The following is an 18,379-nucleotide window of genomic DNA, read 5'->3' as shown; positions in this document are numbered from 1 at the left end:
CGTTTCGCACAATTCAGCAATGGCCAGCTGCCCTCATAGACAGCGACCCCGGGAAGGTTTGCATAGCTTGTATGAGCACCCATTCTTCATTGCCAGCAACATAAAGGCCATCTCCAATATGCCTTAGATGACTCTTTTTGCTGAAGTATGGATGTATACTTCATGTCAGTTTTTTCTCTCCAAAATACGCTACTTACAGGAGCGAGTTTTCCATCTTTTCCACTATTCCCCCAAACAGAGCAGTCCACATGAGCTCTAGCCTAGATGATACTATTTCAAATAGTCTGTTACACACAGTTCCTTTTGAAGCCTTTGGCCACTGTATGCCTAGTAGGATTTAAATAGTCCTTAGTAAATATGAGGGGTATTTTCAGTTTATGGCTCTTTCTTGTACAGGCACCTTGTACTCACTATGCCTTCTCCTTACAACATCACTCAGAAATGCTGCTATTCCCATTTTATATTTATATTCCAATTTTTATATTTATTCGGATAAACAGAAAAAAGTCAGTCTGGGTTGTCAAAGATCATACAGGAAATTGGTGATGATACTGGTAACTGACTCAGGATTTTTTCTTCTTCCTCCAGTTCCTTAACCACAAGATTATCCTTTCTCCTAAAACAAAAACACCCAGTAATTGTTAGAAGACTGGAAATTCAGCTCTAGCAGCTTTGATTTTAAAGATTAATACTTCATGCATCATAGGAGATTTTGAAAAGTTTTGGAAAGCTTTGGGAATGTTTTCTGAAACAAAACAGAAAAACTACAGAGGCTGCTTCAGAGCTGGAAGATTTCATTTTAGTGCATTTTTATACAAAGCTTCCTTTTTTAAGTACTTTTTTCTTGACTCTAACCAAATAATATCAGCTCTTTCAGTTAGATTCACTAAGCACAATAAAAGAAACAAAACTGCTGAATAATTCAGAGCATTTTTAATTCAGATCAGAAGTAAAATTGAGTGGAACTAGAAAGAAAGGGAGAGTATGATGTAATACTTAAAAGGCAGTGTGACCCAACAAATAGATAAAGAATTTACTAAATCAGTATTTTGCAGCCACGACAGTTCAGTGGAAGACTTCTAAATTCTAAAGAATTTGTAAAAGAAAAGCAGATTCACATATACTATATCCCAAGTTAGATATGTGAAATTGCTGCAGGTCACACAAACTGTGAAATTTCCACTATAACATAAAAATTCAAGAGATCAACAAACCCAAGTGGTTGAAAACCACTGGCTTAAATTACTTACAAGCATGAGGGCTCATATCTTCCATTTCTGAGGGCTGGGTACACAAATGAAGCTCAGGTATGTTGCATTCAATGCAAGTTATGTTCTGCCAGTGAGGAAGGAACATACAATGCACTTGGATGTTATTTGGACTTTTACTGCCAAAAATAAATGTGTAAGTGGACATCTAATTGGTGAGACTCATATGTAACTGTACAGATTATTTCACTGTTTCCACAAGAATGGTAGATATAATTTCAAGAAGAGTTCCTTCATTTGCAAATGCTTTATTTGTATTAACACTGTTAATATCTCGGTCCTACTGGATGAAAACAGTGAGGACATTGACTAGTATTCTGTGATGGCTTCAGTCAAGATTCTGGACATTTTCGAATATCATGTTGTTACAGGTGTGGAGTTGTTTTGTACTAATTTATAGTTATCCTGTATTTTACAGATACTGAGATGTTTACTGAATGAATAGATAGATATGCTTCGTTATGGGGCTGTAAAGTATAACAAACTAAAAAGGAAAAAATCTCTCCACAAGCATTTAAGGCTTGTTAAGAGGCAATGATGAACAAGAACATGCTCATGAGTCAGGGAAGGGAAGGAAGAAAAAAGGAATGTGTTGAGTTTGTAAAGTATATATTGCCTTAGATAGAGGGGGCACTTGTCCAGAAAGTGATTTGAGGGAACCAAGTAAGTGATAGATGCCTTAGTGAAAAACTTAGTCTTCCTTAGGTTAATATTATGATGGTAGGCACTGAGATAGGATGGTCTTTGGTTCTGTAGGGGCTGTTTAGTTGAAGAGTTTTGTTTTTCTCTGTGAATAATATCTTTCTATTTTTAAAATAACTGAAGTTTTAATTTAAACAAAGTTATTCCATATCCTGCATGCCATAGAGTCCTGAAGGGAGAATACAAATGCTAAGCCTAACTGGACCTGACATCCTGACATTGGTGTAAGACAACTGCGATGTTCCCCAGTGGATCAGAGATTTGACACTGCAAGGGTTGCACTCAGAGTCACTGGCAAGGTGCAGCTAACCTCCCTGCCACCACACAGGCTGTGACCCTTGGGACTAAACTCTATTTTTTGTCTCACCTAAGCTTTAAACAACAAAAAACAAGTCCTTATGGTTTGTGAAGCTCTTTTGCTCCTTTTTTCTCAGAAACTAAGATCACATGAGGGAGTAGACATTGCATTGGTTACTAATGTATACCCAACAGGAACACTCAGTATTCGCTCAATTCCCAGTGAAAGATATGAAAACACCTTTAAAAATGTGTCATTACTTCTGAGTGCCATGTTCTAGCTGTCAAACACAGACTGGGTTCCTTACTACTAGCACCGATACTCAAAAACAAGACTACTCCTGAAATCATCTCTGTGGTACTCTGCATATGTTAGGATGCTCAAACTGGTCTGAGTGCTATGAGCCGCTGCATAACTTGTGTTAATGTGGAAATGTGTGTGGGCTAAACTGCTCTGCTGAGAAGATGGCCTAGTTAGAGTTAGTAGAGGTGCAGGAGTATCTGCGGCCCATTCCAAAAAGTCATACCACCTAACTGAAATTGTTCTACCGGCACTTCTCCCAGATTGTAACTAATCTCTCAGGTCACCTATCTCTGTTCTTCAGAGTAGCTAATCCAGAGATTTCCAAAGCAACAAGGTGATGTACTTGCAAACCAACATCAATAATTAATCCTACTGATGAAATAGATTGTTCCTGGCAAGGGACAGGGGGGCAGAGGAGGGAAGGAAAATGAAATGTTGACATGCTGTAGGATTTGGGCCAACCCATCCATATGCAAGTCATGTAACCAGACATTCCCATATGGGTTGGCCAGTGATACGGCCTCCAGCCAAGAAGGGGCTTTAGCAGAAACTCCCTGTGTTTCCTGCTGTCGATACAGCACTGACCCTGCAGTCTCATGTTTGCAGTTCTTTAAAGCTCCCTGAATCTAGGCGCTGGGGCCAAGACTCTGGGAAGAAGCTGAAAGCACTGCCCCTGAGAGCACAACTGGTGCTTTAACCTGCTCCATTGCAGCAGGGAACTGAGATAAAGTATAATGGAAGGGCTTTTAGTATCCCCTTACTCCAGGAGATATGGACTGAAGGGCAGAAACTCTTCTCCCTTGTTTCCCTGCTCTGTAAAGCTGTCCTGTTGCATTGCAGTGTATGGCTGTGATACTCTTTGAAACTCAATGAGAGGACAGGGGAACAAGCGTTGGCATTATATTAAAGAGCTGTGATCTGTCTTTCCTCTCTTACCTACACAAAACTAACTTCTCCTTTTCAGTTTCTCCATTATGAAATGAGGTTTACAATGACTATTTCTGCTTTAGCATTGAGGTAGAATTACCAAGTCCTTGTGTTTAAGCTGGGTGCTCTTCCGTTCAGCTGCCAGGAGAGGTAGCAGGAGAGCAATATGAAGAAAACTTTCTCCCCACTTGATTAACTGGGGAACTTCTGAACCACTCAAAGCATCTTGCAGCCAGAAGCAAACTTAAATGCCCCCTGAAGTGCACTATTGCATTTGAAATCTGGTAAAAAGCTAATAGTTCATATTTCAGAAACTCATTATAATGGTCACTTTTAATTGTAATACTTAACAGACTGCAACAAGTTCTTATGTTTTAAATTAGCTCCTAAAGGCAGAATTTTAGATACCACTTCCCCTAAGTTTCCAGAGCTCACTGGGGAGTTGTCTTTGCTATCAGTTAACTTTACCAGTTTTAGTAAAATAGGTTATATTTTTCTAAACTAGCTGGAGAAAATTTGAACAGCCTCTGAAGAGGAACAGGGGAGGGGGATGTAGATCAGTTCTGGCCAAGCATGCAGTTGATAAAAAACATGAGCTAACCTGGCCAGCAGTTGAGCTGATTGTAACAGAAGCCAGGTACTGTATAAGGAAAGGATGTATTGTGGCACTCGAGAGGTTTAGTTACATGAAAAAATCATTAGCTGTAGAGATGATAAGATTCTAGGGAAAGCTTAGAATCCTGTTATAAAACAGAATTTGCATCTCAAGAGAAAGTGCTGAGGGAGAACTTTGTTGTACTTTTAAATGTTGACACATTTCAGTCCACTGTGCCAGTAAGACCTTATCTAGAGCCTCATGGTTCACTTGTAGCATTCTGATTTATAATAGACCCTCATGGGTTTCTTTTATAAGTCTCAGCCTTATCTAAAGAAGGGAAAAAATACCCTTAGCTATGTTAGTTCAAGCCCTGAGGTCTTAATTTGTTTTTGATCAGATTGTACTTAGGGAAAAAATCCTATTGGATTTGATGATTCTTTTTTTCTTGATTCATGGAATGAAAGTCCAAATAAAGGTCTCTAGATACGATCTATTAAATTAAAATAACTCATATGAATAGCATCTAAGGCACAATAAAAACCAGAAATTAAATAGAAGTTGCAGCATCAGATAAATCTAAAAATAGAAGCAACTATTCTCATCATGCAACGGTTTTGCATGTCCTTACTGTCTCTAAACACTATGGAGTCCTTTTTTTCCCCAGCATTAATGTTGAAGGCAATTGCTTGGCTTGGTTCCCTAGATCACAGTCTTTAGCTTTGCATTTGTATTCTATCTCTCTGTTGAGGATCTAATATCAATGACCCTGTGAATGTTACTGACTTAACTTTGCTTAGTAATGGATAGTATGATTGGAATCTTTTATGGTAGTGATACCAAAAAAAAAATCACTCTGCCATGGTAAAAGGGTTGGCAAGATCCCCTCTCTTCCTTCACTTTTAGAATATGGTGCCACGCATGCCAGTATGAACCCTCCCCTCCATCTTCCCTCCTGTAAGGCAGGATCCTAATGATGCAGCAGGGCTGATTTCAAAGTTAAATTAGGTTGCTCAGAGCCTTGTGTAGCCAAGTTCTGAAACTACTCAAGGATGGAGATGCCCCAGCCTCTCTGAGGAATCTGTTCCAGTGCTTAATCACCCTCACTGTGAAGAGTATTTTCTTTATATTTAATCAGAAATTCCCTTGCTGTAACTTGTGTGTCCCGGTTTCAGCTGGGATGGAGTTAATTCTCTTCTTAATAGCTGGTACAGTGCTGTGTTTTGGATTTAATGTGAGAATAATGTTGATAACATGCTGATGTCTTGGATGTTGCTAAGTAGCGCTTATCTTAAGCCAAGGACTTTTCAGTTTCCCATGCTCTGCCAGCAAGCAGGTGTGCGAGAAGCTGGGAGGGAGCAGAGCCAGGGCAGCTGACCTGAACTAGCCAAAGGGGTATTCCATACCATGGAACGTCACGCCCAGTATATAAACAGGGGGGAGTTGGTCAGGAGGCACAGATTGCTGCTCAGGCATCGGTCAGCGGGTGGTGAGCAATTGCATTGTGCATCATTTGTCTTTTCCTGGGTTTTATTTCTCTCTCTTTTTTTGTTATATTCCTTTTCATTACAAGTTTTATTATTATATTTATATTATTATTGTTGTTAGTATTTTATTTTATTATTAAACCGTTCTTATCTCAACCCACGAGTTTTACTTTTTTTTTCCCCCAATCCTCCTCCCCATCCCACTGGGAGGGGGAAGGGGTGAGCGGGTGCATGGTGCTTACTTGCTGGCTGGGGTTAAACCACAACATTGTGTCTTTTCCTATTTTCCTTTTGCTGTGTACCTCAAATGGGAGTTGGGCTCTCTCTTCTCTCTACCTATTGAGTGCTGGATGAAGTGCAAATAGATCCTCCTTTGCTTTCTCTTCTTCGGGCCAAACACCCGCAAGTCTTGTACTGGTGTCTCAAAACTGTACATAGCATTCCAGGTATTGTCCCCATGTGAGGGGGATAGTCACTTTCCTTCACCTATATATTTTTATATAAATATAAATGTTTGTTGTTTTTGTATGTTTGTATTCCCATTTTATATAAATATAGGTAGGTTGAGGTGATTATTCACCTCTACTCTGTGTATATACAATTATGTATAAATATATGAAATATATATATTACATTTTATATTCTCTATACTTATTTATACATATGGATGTGCATAGACGCATACACACACACACACATATATCAAAACAGGTATTTGAAAGGGATTTGCCATCCTGGATGTAGTCTGAGTAGGTACAGATTAGAGGGCAGAGTGTAACTGAGCCTGCTGTAAATGCCTGGTTAATGGCCATCTGCATTTATCCAGTACATACAGGGAAACACACACAGAGCAAGTAAAGATAATACTTTTCAAAGTTCCTGAAGGGTGAGAACTTACCTGAAAGAGTTGCAGGTGTATTACATAGCTGGATTTGTTGCTTTGATTAGAAGCATTGTTTTCCTATGTTAAGTTTGATTAAAATATTTTTATTTGCTTTTGTTCATTTGAGTATTTTCAAATTATAATAGATGCTGCATTTTTTACTTCTAGTTTTCAAGAGCTGAATGAACCACAATGAACCACTATCAGTGTTTGCAAATACATGTTTCTTACACAGATCCTGATTACTACAACAAAGAAATATTTGTAAGAGTAATGTTTGATTCGTGCCTGTTAAACAGTTCATAATGTGCTGACTCAGTGACTGAAAGGAGACCAATCGCTGTAGAAAGTACCGAATTTAGTCTAATGTGTGCAAATGATGGATTTGCATTAATACTTGCTGCAGGTTCAGGCTTTAATTACTAAAAATGAATCTCTGCACTGTTGTTCTTACATAGGTTTGCATTTTACTGTGTGGATTCAAATTTTTCTACTTGTCCAACTACTGCTTTGGCAATTTAAGGGGCCTTTTTCCCTTTGATAGCCCCTAGGTACCTCAAGTCTAAAAGACTGTGTGAAGGAACCCTGACTTTGAAAATCTTATTTCACCATCTCCAGAGCTGCTTCTGAAGCTGGATTGTGGGGCAGTGCCAGTATATAGGAGTCTTGGCTCCTGCAATAGAAAATGAGATGCTTTGGGGTAGCTGAAATGCAGTTTAAGAATGTCCTTGCACCTAAATGTATACTTACACATCTCTCTGCTCTTTACATGCTCCTGGTTGTTCGGGCCTTAGCCTGCAATATAGTCTTAAGCAGTACAATTAAGAATGACTCCAGGGCTGAGTTTCAAGCCAAATTTGCGAGTCACCCAGACTGTTGACCATCTGGAACAGCTCCTGGGCTGGCTCTGAAGCAATCCAGCTGGTACTCAGGCACTCCCTGGACCGCTCTGTGGACAGGCTCAGGCGTTGTGTGCCCAGCCCAGCTGCTGCCTTGTATTCTAGCTATCCTTGCACTAGTGTCATGTATCGTGATACAAGATAGCCTGGACTCCTTCCTAAAAGGGGCCAGGCATTCTCTTCCAGAAGAGAAGATGACATTTGAATGCAACCTGAATTCAAGCCAAGTTTTTGCTGCTCACAGAAATACAGCTTAGCCTGTGGTAAGGTACAGTATAGACATAGCCTGTGGACCTCAGATCCCCATAAATACCACAAGGAGAGATATTTCCCTGTCATATAACAGTGTTGTCAGGATACAGACAAGTTATTTTTTGAAATGTGTAGATAACACAGTTTTGAGGGATGTACCAAAGACACAAATAACAACTTTTTTTTTTCTTTTAAAAAAAACTGGATTGGGATTTACCTGAGTAAATGAATAGTTTTCATCTGAGTCTAGTCTAAGCTGGTCATCTGTGGCTATCTACAGTTGGTAAAAAAAAATTAAGTACTTCTAGGCCATGGTTCTTCTGACCTTCTCAGATGTTTGCTTTAGGAGGAGGAGAACTGTGCCCTAGATCATGTCCTCAGTTGTAAGTGGATGACTAGCTCAGAAGTGGACGTTTACAGTGGCTTCATTCAGAGCCTTGTTGTCTAATTGAATACTATCAGGGCACAGTAATGACAGTCCACGTGTATTCAGACAAGTTAGTTGTGTACGTAGCTTCACTTTGATAAAGTTACAGGGGAAGCAGTAGCTGGTTCACAGCAATCTGAAATACTGATTGGTTGTTATGTACAAAAGACTAAACTGTATTTTAAGGCACAACCTCAGAAACTGAGAATATGACTCCATAACTCCAGCAAGGATCCTGAACACAGGTGATTAGAGAATTTCTGTCAAAAGAGATTTATCTAGGGAAAAAAGCTATTTATTAATTTGCATGTCTGTGATATTTTACTGATTATTTTATAATGAAAATCCCATGCCACATGATGAAGGATTCATACTACACCATATGCTACTAAATGGGGCGGGGGGGGCGGTTGTACAGTTCTTGCAGATTTACTGGTAAATTCAGCTATGGTTTTTACAAATCCTTCAAGCGGTTGTCCTAGTTTTAAAAACTAACTTCTTTTCAAATTTTAGTATACTTTGCCAGTAGACAAGTATGCTGTTTTGATTGCAAATGTAAGCTCTTTTTAAGATAGAATACTGGTCGTGAGTATCCTCAGAGCCAGGCTAGCATTGGCTGCTGTAAGCTGACCATGGCTGGTTTTCAAGCTTCAGAAGCTTTGTTTCTATCAAGACCTCATCTGTGGACATTGATCATGTTCAGATCTGCTGGAGCATTAAAAAAAGAAAAAAGAAACCTTTAAAGTTTGAAAGGGTCTGACTTCACTGGAAAACATAATCAAAAGTGGTGTTGCCAACAACTAGGTTGAAGCTGGCAGCTCCTACAATGGAGTGTGTCAACATCACTGTCTCCCATGCTCTTAAATTTTAGGCCTAACTTAAATAAAATGTATTTTTAAAATGAATATTTTTAGAATTATTTTAAATTATTCTTCCTGAATTTTAAAGATCTAAATATTCCTGAAATTTATCTCTTATCTCTCTAAGAATGGATTTCCATACTAGCTCCTGTAATTGGCACAGCACAGAAACAAGTATTTGTATGAAGGAAGATGTTTTCTCAGAGACTTTCAGACTTTCACAGATTCATTCTCATTCAACTTTCCATCATGTTTATTAGAAAAAATACAGAGATAGAGTACCCTTGTTCTCCAAATATAATGCATTTTTCTTTCTAATTCGGTTTATATCTGTAACATTTATGAGGTTACCACAAGCTGAAGTAACTGGTGATCCAACATCCTAGAAAAGCATTCAGGTATCTCTATTCCTGTTGGGCATATCCCAGGAAGTGTTTGCTTTTTAAAGTGTTGGCTGCATTTTTCCTCAGTTTTTAAAAAATGTATGTAAATCCATAGAATATAATCTGACATTACATTTTTTTCTACATTCCAAGGTAGACAGTATATAGTTTTATTTTCACTTAGCGTGAATAAAAAGGATTGATTCTTGTGAAATCCCTCTTGATAGGAACCAGAAACAAACATAAGGGAATGCAGATACAAGGGGGAAGGAGTAATGCCCTGCTTGTGTATAAATTGAGAAGTTCATTAGGAATGACTGGTAAGGAAAGAGCATAGCTCATGAACATATGGAAAATCAGTTTACTTCAGAGAACTGAGGGTGAAAGGAAGGAATGTCTGCTTTTTATTAAAACCTGAAATGCATTATAATTGGCCTGAGTCTTTGCCCAGATGGCTTCTCTTATGCTGACATCTGCAAGAGTGTATATAAAGCAACATTAAGAAGCTGTCTCTTGTGACAGTGTGTACACATGTAATTCTGTTAAAAACTAAGTCCTTTGCTTTCTGTAGTGTTGGTCTTTGAATAAGCATGCTGAGAAATGTCATTTGTTTGACAAAAACTAATTATGGAACATGCTTTTTACATGGAAAGTTTCTACCACATATGAGTAAAACTTTTTAGGGCTTTTCACCTATTTTTGTAGATTCTTGTTCATTCTTCATCATAAATTCCAGGTAAACTTTTTTTTAGGCAGGGGGAAACACAGGGTTTCTTCTTCCAGTCCTTTGTATTTTTTTCTGAAGTTTAATTATTTTGAATTTTCACATGTGAATTTAAGCTGTTTTCCACTGACCAGTGAAAAGCTTAAATGATACTAGAACGTCCATTTCCTATTAAACTAGTAGGACGATGACAGTGGATGCAATGTAATATATCCATTAGTCTGTTCACTTGTATCTGTAATTCACAGGGTAATACTTTTTAAAATAAGCTGCCAACATACTGTTTTTTCTTTGTCAGACAACAGGAAAATTAAAGTCAATGGCACCAGGGAACCTATTGAGTTTAAGACAAATCAGTGGTTTGGGGCAACAGTCAAAGCTCATAAAGAAAAAGTTGTGGTAAGTCTTATGCATTTGGTATTCATTTGGAGATAATGTTTATTTTTCTCAAATGTATATCTTTAATAGCTCTCTATGTGTAGATTGTGGAAAGAACTCTATGATTGTGCATGAATTATAAAACAGATGATGTATGTAACTCAGAAAATGAAAGCAGTCTATAAAATCAGGTTGAACTGATCAAGTGAAGATGATCCCGCTGCCATGTGAAAACAGCAGAATGCCATATTGTTATAGAAGTGAATGATGATTTTTTTTTAACAGATAATGGACATATTTTAGAGATACACAGTAACTGATAGCTATATGCTATAAAATGTTTTGTATTATGAAGCTTTACTTGAAATGTTAAACGCAGAATATAATGGCAGCCAAGAACCTGTGATGAAGATCAATTAGTAAGAGAAACCACTGACCTCTTTTGTCACATTTACATTGTTTTGAACGGCTATGTCATACTCAAGGTATAACAGCTGCAAAAAAGTCATGATAAAAAAGCTCCAAATCAAGATTGCTGTCAAAGTGCAATGTCTGTTTTCCAGTTTCACTGAACATTTTACCTGTATTGATAGATGACCCCAGCAGGGGGCAAGTACTTTTATTGCTTAGTAAAGTAGTGGTGATGATGCTTATACACAGACGTTTTATATTTACAATTTATGCACTAAGATTTACATTGAAAATGTCACTGAAATAATTGTGATAAGAATAATTAGTTTGGTCATTAGTTTTATCGGTTTTTACAATTGCAAAGCAATAATTTGTGTCTTGGGATTTGCTTAAAACTTCCAATTATTACTTAAGAAGTAGTCATAATGGAAGAACTATCTAAAGGAAATGCTTTCCCTTAAATAGTATGCCTTGTGGTTAACCTAGAGAAGGATTTTGACATGAAACAGGTAATGAATAAAACATCGCCCTATTCTGTTACAGAGCTAGCGTATACTGTTAGTTCTCTGTCACTTGTGTCAGTGTTATCACAACTCTCAAACTTCCTATTCAGTGCTTTCATGTACCACTCTTTGGTACATGCACTTTCTATTTAAAAGTTAATTACACAATGAAAGTATTTGTAAGAATAAGTATTATGTCATTTTTCTGAATTGTCAATGTAAAAATTCTAAAAATAGCTGAAAATTTTTCATTTTACGTACTCTTCTAAACAACAGTTCACAAACTGAAACAGAATTGTTCTTTACCACCATTTGCTGAATCTTAATCAAATGAGCAGAAAACCTCATCACTGACTGATGTGCTGTGTCTGTACTGACCAAACTTTATTTTGCTTCTGATAACTCTTCTCAGGTTTTCTGAAACAGAGATATAGTCAACACTTTTCAGGCAAAAACTTGAACAGTGAAGCTAGAAAACTTCATCTTTTAAGCTTTGTAGACTGAGAGAAAAAGAAAATGTAATCAAGCTGTCAGAAACTTTTTTTTAAACGACAAATGTGATAGTGAACTGTATTGGGTTAACGTTTATGACTATATATAATTCTTGTTTCAATCCATTTTGCTCGATATCAAATGTACCTAAAATCACCCTCACAGGACACATATTCCTCTTTGCTGCACTCTGGTTTTGCTCTCTGATATGTTTTAATCTGTAAAGTCTTCTAGGCAGGAGCACATTAAGAGTCCTTGGTCCTTAAACCATTGTTCCAGAAGCTGTGACTTTTATGGTGACCTCTGAGTAGCACAGTGGTTCATTCAGCTGGAACTGATTGCAGAACTAAGGCTTATACAGTAATGTGAATAATAACAATGCCTTGCCAGAGGTAGACAGGATTCTGATTGGAAAGGTAAGACAAGGTAGGACATGAATGGAGGATTTGTTTCTATCTTACAGAGGCAAGGCTGTAGGGAGAGGTAGTATCTTGTCCCCCTCAGCCAACTGAAAAGTTTTAGGGCACAGGAACTCCTGAAGAATTACTTGCATACCTGACAGCTTATCTTTTCTATTTTTCCAATTATCTGAATTGCTTACAAAAAAGATAATCTCTCTCTACACAACTTTTATATCTTTTATCCTTACACTGTCATGTTTGTAACACCACTACTGTAACACAGAAGATTAAATATTAGTTCACCAGCCAAAATTTATTTAGCAAAAACCTGTTCACTGAGAGACTGTTGAATGCATTATAGCTGTATCATCTCTCCAAAGATTTGAACCAAGGATTTATAAGAAGGCAGACAATCTGATGATTGTGATAGACAATATGACACAACACCCTGACAAATCTCCTTCTGCTGAGTAGAATCATAGCAGTTCGACTGCAATGGCCGTTATCTTAAGACATATCAGGACAGAAGTAGGAATGTCTTCAGCCATAAGTATGTGATCTACATCTTAAACTATGGGATCAAGTCTTGTGCAGTGAGCAGTAATAGAGCAAACATATGACTTGTGAAGCAGGCTTAGAGGGTATTTGTAACATATGCTTAAATGTGAGTTGTAGTCCCTGACAGACTTCACCTGCTAAGGGCTATAAGTGAAAGATCAGACTATGCTTTCAGGTTATAATGAAATTATAAGAAGCAATGGTCCTGCATTTTCTTCTGTCAATATGTTATGATCATTGCTATGTGATTGATGCAATACCAGAGAGAATCCTTGTACACCGTTAAAAATGACATTTGCCAGATGCATGAGTGTGTGAAAGGTACGTGTGACATCATTTCTATTTTGATAGGCTTGTGCTCCCTTATATCATTGGAGAACCCTTAAAGATAGCCCCGAGAAGGACCCTGTTGGCACCTGCTATGTAGCAATTCAGAACTTCAGTGCCTATGCAGAATATTCACCTTGTCGCAACAGTAAGTATTAATAGGAACAGTCTTGTGTTGGAGGCATTGATGTTGCACTCAATGTTTTCATCCTTTCAGTCTTCACACAGTCTTGGTTGAATGAAGATTACTCTATGACATTATTGGATTGGATGAGGGTTTAAAGAAAAATTGACATTAAATTATATGCCTGCAATTGGGTGCTTTATTGTATAATTGAAAGAGGAGAAATTCAGTAAATGAAGCTTATACAGTTATAGTGATGAGATATAATTGGTTCAATTTAAATGGCTTTAAAATGTAGCAAACAGATCTAGATAAGAACCAGACAGCATTTTAAACCAATTACTCATGCTTATGCTGAGTATAAATCTCTCATCACAGGATCACCATCTGAAGACAAGACCCTGCACAGGAACACACAAGCCTATATCACCATTCATGCCAATATCACCCACAATAGCTCATTTACAAAGGACTTCCAGCATGGAAGAAGGCCATGCGCATTAGCACTGCTGTTCCACACTCTTCTCTGTGCTGTTCTGAGGATGTGGTAGCAATCTTTGGGCCTTACTTCCTGGGGAATAGGGAAAAACAGTGCACGTATATTTAGAACCAAGTTCAGTTACCTAGAAGTCTGCATAAAATGCCTCACATTAGATTAAATCAGTTGTTCATCCTGTTCAGCATTCTATGTCTAATTATTTATGATGATTATTAATACTCTCATTACCTCAGTGCTCCAAATTATTAAAATCAATATCAAGTATCCAGTGACTTTACTGACCTTTGGACTGGACTGGGTGTACAGCAGTTTCTGCACTCACAGATCAGATAATCAGATAAAACAGTTCTATCATCTGTTACTTTTCTAAAGGTAATGTGTGTAAGATAGCAAATATGATGGGCTTACCTATCCCTTCCAGGGGAAACCCTCACAGCAAAGCTATGATGTTGTTCAGTTTAGCTGAGATGGGTAGCTGTTTCAAGTTGTATGTGCTAGCCAATAACACGAGAAGTCAGAATGTAGTTCCTTGTCACGATACCCCTTGTACAGAGACCCTGCTATTGCAGCTAGCATTCTTGCCACATGCACATGGGCTAATTTCAAAACACACCGTTTAACTGTTCCTCTACTGCAAACTGTGCTCCTGCCCTTGAGTTTCTCATGGATTATTTTGCCAAGAAACTAAAAGATATTTTACCGAAAAAGTAGACACTTCACATAATTAAAAGGTCTCTTTCCTGTGAATATCTAGAGACAGCATTATATCATGTAGCTGGATTTTCCTGACATCTGACAGATGTGTGATAATGTAGCCCAATAATGCTTTTCATGGTCTACCAGAAAATCTGCACACCTACAGCAACGTGAGATATTTGTATGTACATTCTGTGTTACTCTGTGGCTTTCCTTTTCTCACATTGTAGTATAGCTCTAAACTGAGTTGTGCTGCCAAGTCTTTCTTTTAAAGCCTAATCCTTGTCCCTGGATGGACAGGTACAGAAAGAAGCTGAATCTGTAAGAAATGGTGACCATAAGATGTGCTTCATGTACTTCTGATGTCTCACTGGGGCTTTGCCAAAGGCTTATGCCATTTGAAAAGAAAGTTCAAGTGGCCGTTCCTGCTCTCAGTTTCCCAATCCTGCAGACTTCCATCACTCCAGCGCTCATAGGAAAGCCCTAAAACGCATGCCAACACACTTTGTACAATTATATAAGGATTTGGAGACTAGAAATAAAAATAGAAAGAAGCAGGAAGGATGCTTTTCCACGTACAAATATGCATCCAAAATTATATTACACTTCAGTCCTCATTGAGCAAATGTGTATCAATTAAAGGGCTGGCCCTTGTGAAGGACATGTGCCCCTTTCCCTTGCCATGGTACAGATAACCAGGGTGTTGTCTGAACATTGACCCATGCTGACCCATCCACTATGTCAATGTTTTTTGAGAATGCCTTAGTAAACACTTATTTTTGTGTTTACGGCAGAGCAGACTGTGGTGACCATTCTAGGATTTCTTGTTAAGTTGTTTACTTTTGTATCTCCAGCCAAATTCAAACTGAATCCCTGGTAGTTGTTGCAAGGGTCCTTCCTTGGCAGTAAGAGGAGAAAGTCCCAAGTAACTGGTACTATTTTTCAAAATCTTCACAAGGGGGCTGCATGTTCAGGGTCCTGTAGAAGGCCTTGATTTGCTCTGCCTCTTCTAAAAAAGAATTCACATCTTTTCATGTATTTTGGTAGTTTTGCATTTACAGCCTTACAGCTCCAGGGGTGTGTAAGCTGTCTTCCACATGCACTGTGAAATCAATAAAATGCTTCTGCCTTCATAATTGCAGGCAATGCAGATCCCGAAGGACAAGGCTTTTGTCAAGCAGGTTTCAGCTTAGATTTTTACAAGGTGAGATTCTGCTTCTGAAATACTTTGACCAAATGTAATTCTGATATATCCCCAGTGTCCAAGCACTGTCTCAGTGATCAAGAGTTTATCCCCATGCAGTTGCATACGGAAAATTTCGTGAAGTTATTGCAAGTTCTTTCTTCCTTTGCAAGCTTTGAACTTTCTGGTTTCATTAATAAAAGAAATACTGCAATCAGCACCTGTTTATCTCTTTGCAGCACTCCGATCTGACCCTACTCAGTCTATCTTAATAGATAATTAGGTGAAAATTTGTATGTGCTTCTATCTCAGTGTGTCCCACTTACAATGCTTTCCAGAGACCTGACTTTCAGGAAATAATGGGCAGGCACCAGCTAGTTTTTAAAAGTTAAAATAGCTTGTATAAAGATGCTTTTGGAGGCAGACTAGTCATTGAGTAAGACTGTTCTCTTGTGGAGGTGAAAGTGAAAGTGCTTAAGGGAAATGGCTAGTTGTTCTTATATGCCAGGAGGGTCCAGAAACAATATTGTGGGCCAAAGAATAAACTTTGCAACTATTGTTATTATCTGTGCCATTATTACGGCACCAGGACCTCACATAACTTTGATTATTGCCATTGTTTTCAGTGTTCTGCAGCTACATTATTATTCATATTATTAATAGCTGAGGAGTAAAGACCTCATTGTAGGGTAGACAAAAGTATATTTCTCTATAAAGCATTACTGTCGCTTCATTGAATGTGAAGACCCGCTTTTATGCTGACTTTGTTTTGTTACAAATAATCAGCAATTTTTAGAATGCTGTGTTAGTGCTAAAAAAATTATGGCTTTCATTCAAGTGAAGATGCATAGGATGATCTTAATTTTATTATGATTAACTGTAGATTTTCCTGCACATCCATGCACCTACATCCTTTCCTTGAATAGGGCTATTCTCCTTTATCATGATTCTGATATTCTTTTGGTCATTTCAATTGTTTTTCCCATGCATGCTTAATTTTGTTGTGTTCTTTTGTTGTGTAATTTTATTCAATTCTGCTTTTTATAGAATGGAGACCTGATAGTAGGCGGGCCTGGTAGTTTTTATTGGCAAGGTATGTTCATCTGGCTGGTTAACTTGATCTAAGAAGTGAAGCAGAAAGTATTGTGGAAAATGTCGTTCTAGATTTCCATTGTTTTCTCAGTTTAAGATAACCAGTCTTTGGTCTTATTTTCAACAAATATAAATCAGAAGAATTGCTTAACAAGCAACTGAGCATAAAAATAAGCCAAGGAAAATTCAGAAGGTAGGTTGTATAGGAAGTGAAACAAATAGAAATAACTATTTTTATGTTGGCATTTTAGCACATTTGTCATTTAATTAATAAGCTGGCTTTTTCCCTAGAAATACTGCAATTTAAAAAATAGCTAATATTTGTAAAGCAAATGTAATATTTTCAAAGTTTTTGTCACTATTTGTTTCTGAACACAACCTTTTATTGCTATCTGCATATATTTTTAGTTCATTTGTGGCATCACTGTAGTTTCCAAGATGTAGTTTCTAATGTAGATAAAACCTGAAGTGGTTTTTGTAAAGGGTTAAAAGGGTATATTTGCTTTAACCTGTTTTGACGTATATGATATAGCTGATTCCCAGACTATGCCTACCAACTTGCCTGTTGTCAGCCTCATTGATGTGTGTTTTTGCATTGCTATTAGAGGAGGAAGATCTAGTTGATTATTACGGTAGGGAATTCATAGCTTTGAATTCTCCATTGAGAAATTGCTTCCATTGGTCGAATACATTTGTACCGTACAGCATCAAAAGGTAGCTGAGCCTGAAAATGCTTGACTTCAGTTTGAATCAGCACCTTGAAATGGGTCTGGAGGTGTTTTTGTGATGGTTCGATAGAGTCTCAATGCCTTGTTTAATTGATTTATGTGTACTCGAGACTTTCAGGGTAATAATGGAGAAAGATTGAGAGAAGATGTCTACTCTGCATCTGTGCTATATTATCCCTTCAGCTCTGTTCTGATGTTCTGCTAGCCCTATTTTGTAGAAACTGGTTCTCCTTTATGTCCCTTTCATTTATGAAGTTGTTTGAATCCAGGTCAGGTAATCACTGCAAGTATTGCGGATATCATTGCAAATTATTCCTTCAAGGATATTCTGAGGAAACTGGCACGAGAGAAGCAAACAGGAGTGGCACCACCCTCATATGACGACAATTACTTGGGTAAGCTAAGCTCTATGTCAGTTAGCAATATGTTCTAAAAATATGGGTCTTATATAAATGTGAAAACAAGCCCTAAATTACTAATGTCCCAATTGTGAGAGAATTTAAACATGTTTTGCCTTAAGCACAACTGCAAATCAGTAGTTTGCTAGTTACGTCAATGGGATTATGAACATTCTTAAAATTATGCACAGCAACAGGGTTTGAAGATTGAGATCTTAAATGGCTCATTAGGGTTCTTATTATTTGATCTGAAATAATTAAGCAGAAATGCAAAATTTTCCCATTTGTATCTTTTTTCATTCCAAGATGATGGACTGAGTTTAAAGGAATGAAAGACTATTTCAATTTTTAATAGATAAAAGAAAATTCAGTTCTACAGTATTTTGTACAGTACTGCACAAACACCCAATTTATTCTCACTGATATTTAAAAGGTACAATTGAAGTAAGCAGTAACAAAAGTCAGTTTGAAGATATTATGTATAAATAGAAAAAAGGCTCTTTAAGTACCTTTTATTAGTACTGATCTCTTAAGAATTTGCATGATATTCATGTGTCTCTGCATGTAAAACAGGTTTTTCT

General features: G+C 37.6%; 1 protein-coding gene across 1 annotated transcript in view; it reads left to right on the top strand.

Moving 5' to 3' along the window:
* ITGA8 (integrin subunit alpha 8) overlaps positions 1 to 18,379 on the top strand; it is a 119,090-nt gene that overhangs the window by 2,405 nt on the left and 98,306 nt on the right. The window contains exons 3-7 of the mRNA XM_050891991.1: positions 10,307 to 10,407; positions 13,103 to 13,226; positions 15,540 to 15,601; positions 16,628 to 16,673; positions 17,670 to 17,795. Of these exons, the coding sequence (XP_050747948.1) occupies positions 10,307 to 10,407; positions 13,103 to 13,226; positions 15,540 to 15,601; positions 16,628 to 16,673; positions 17,670 to 17,795 (459 nt within the window). The remainder of the gene's footprint in view (positions 1 to 10,306; positions 10,408 to 13,102; positions 13,227 to 15,539; positions 15,602 to 16,627; positions 16,674 to 17,669; positions 17,796 to 18,379) is intronic.

The sequence above is a fragment of the Gymnogyps californianus genome, chromosome 2 (assembly GCF_018139145.2).
Source record: "Gymnogyps californianus isolate 813 chromosome 2, ASM1813914v2, whole genome shotgun sequence".
Lineage (NCBI taxonomy): Eukaryota > Metazoa > Chordata > Aves > Accipitriformes > Cathartidae > Gymnogyps > Gymnogyps californianus.
The sequence above is the reverse complement of the archived record's forward strand: the minus strand, read 5'-3'. Positions and strand labels throughout refer to the sequence as shown.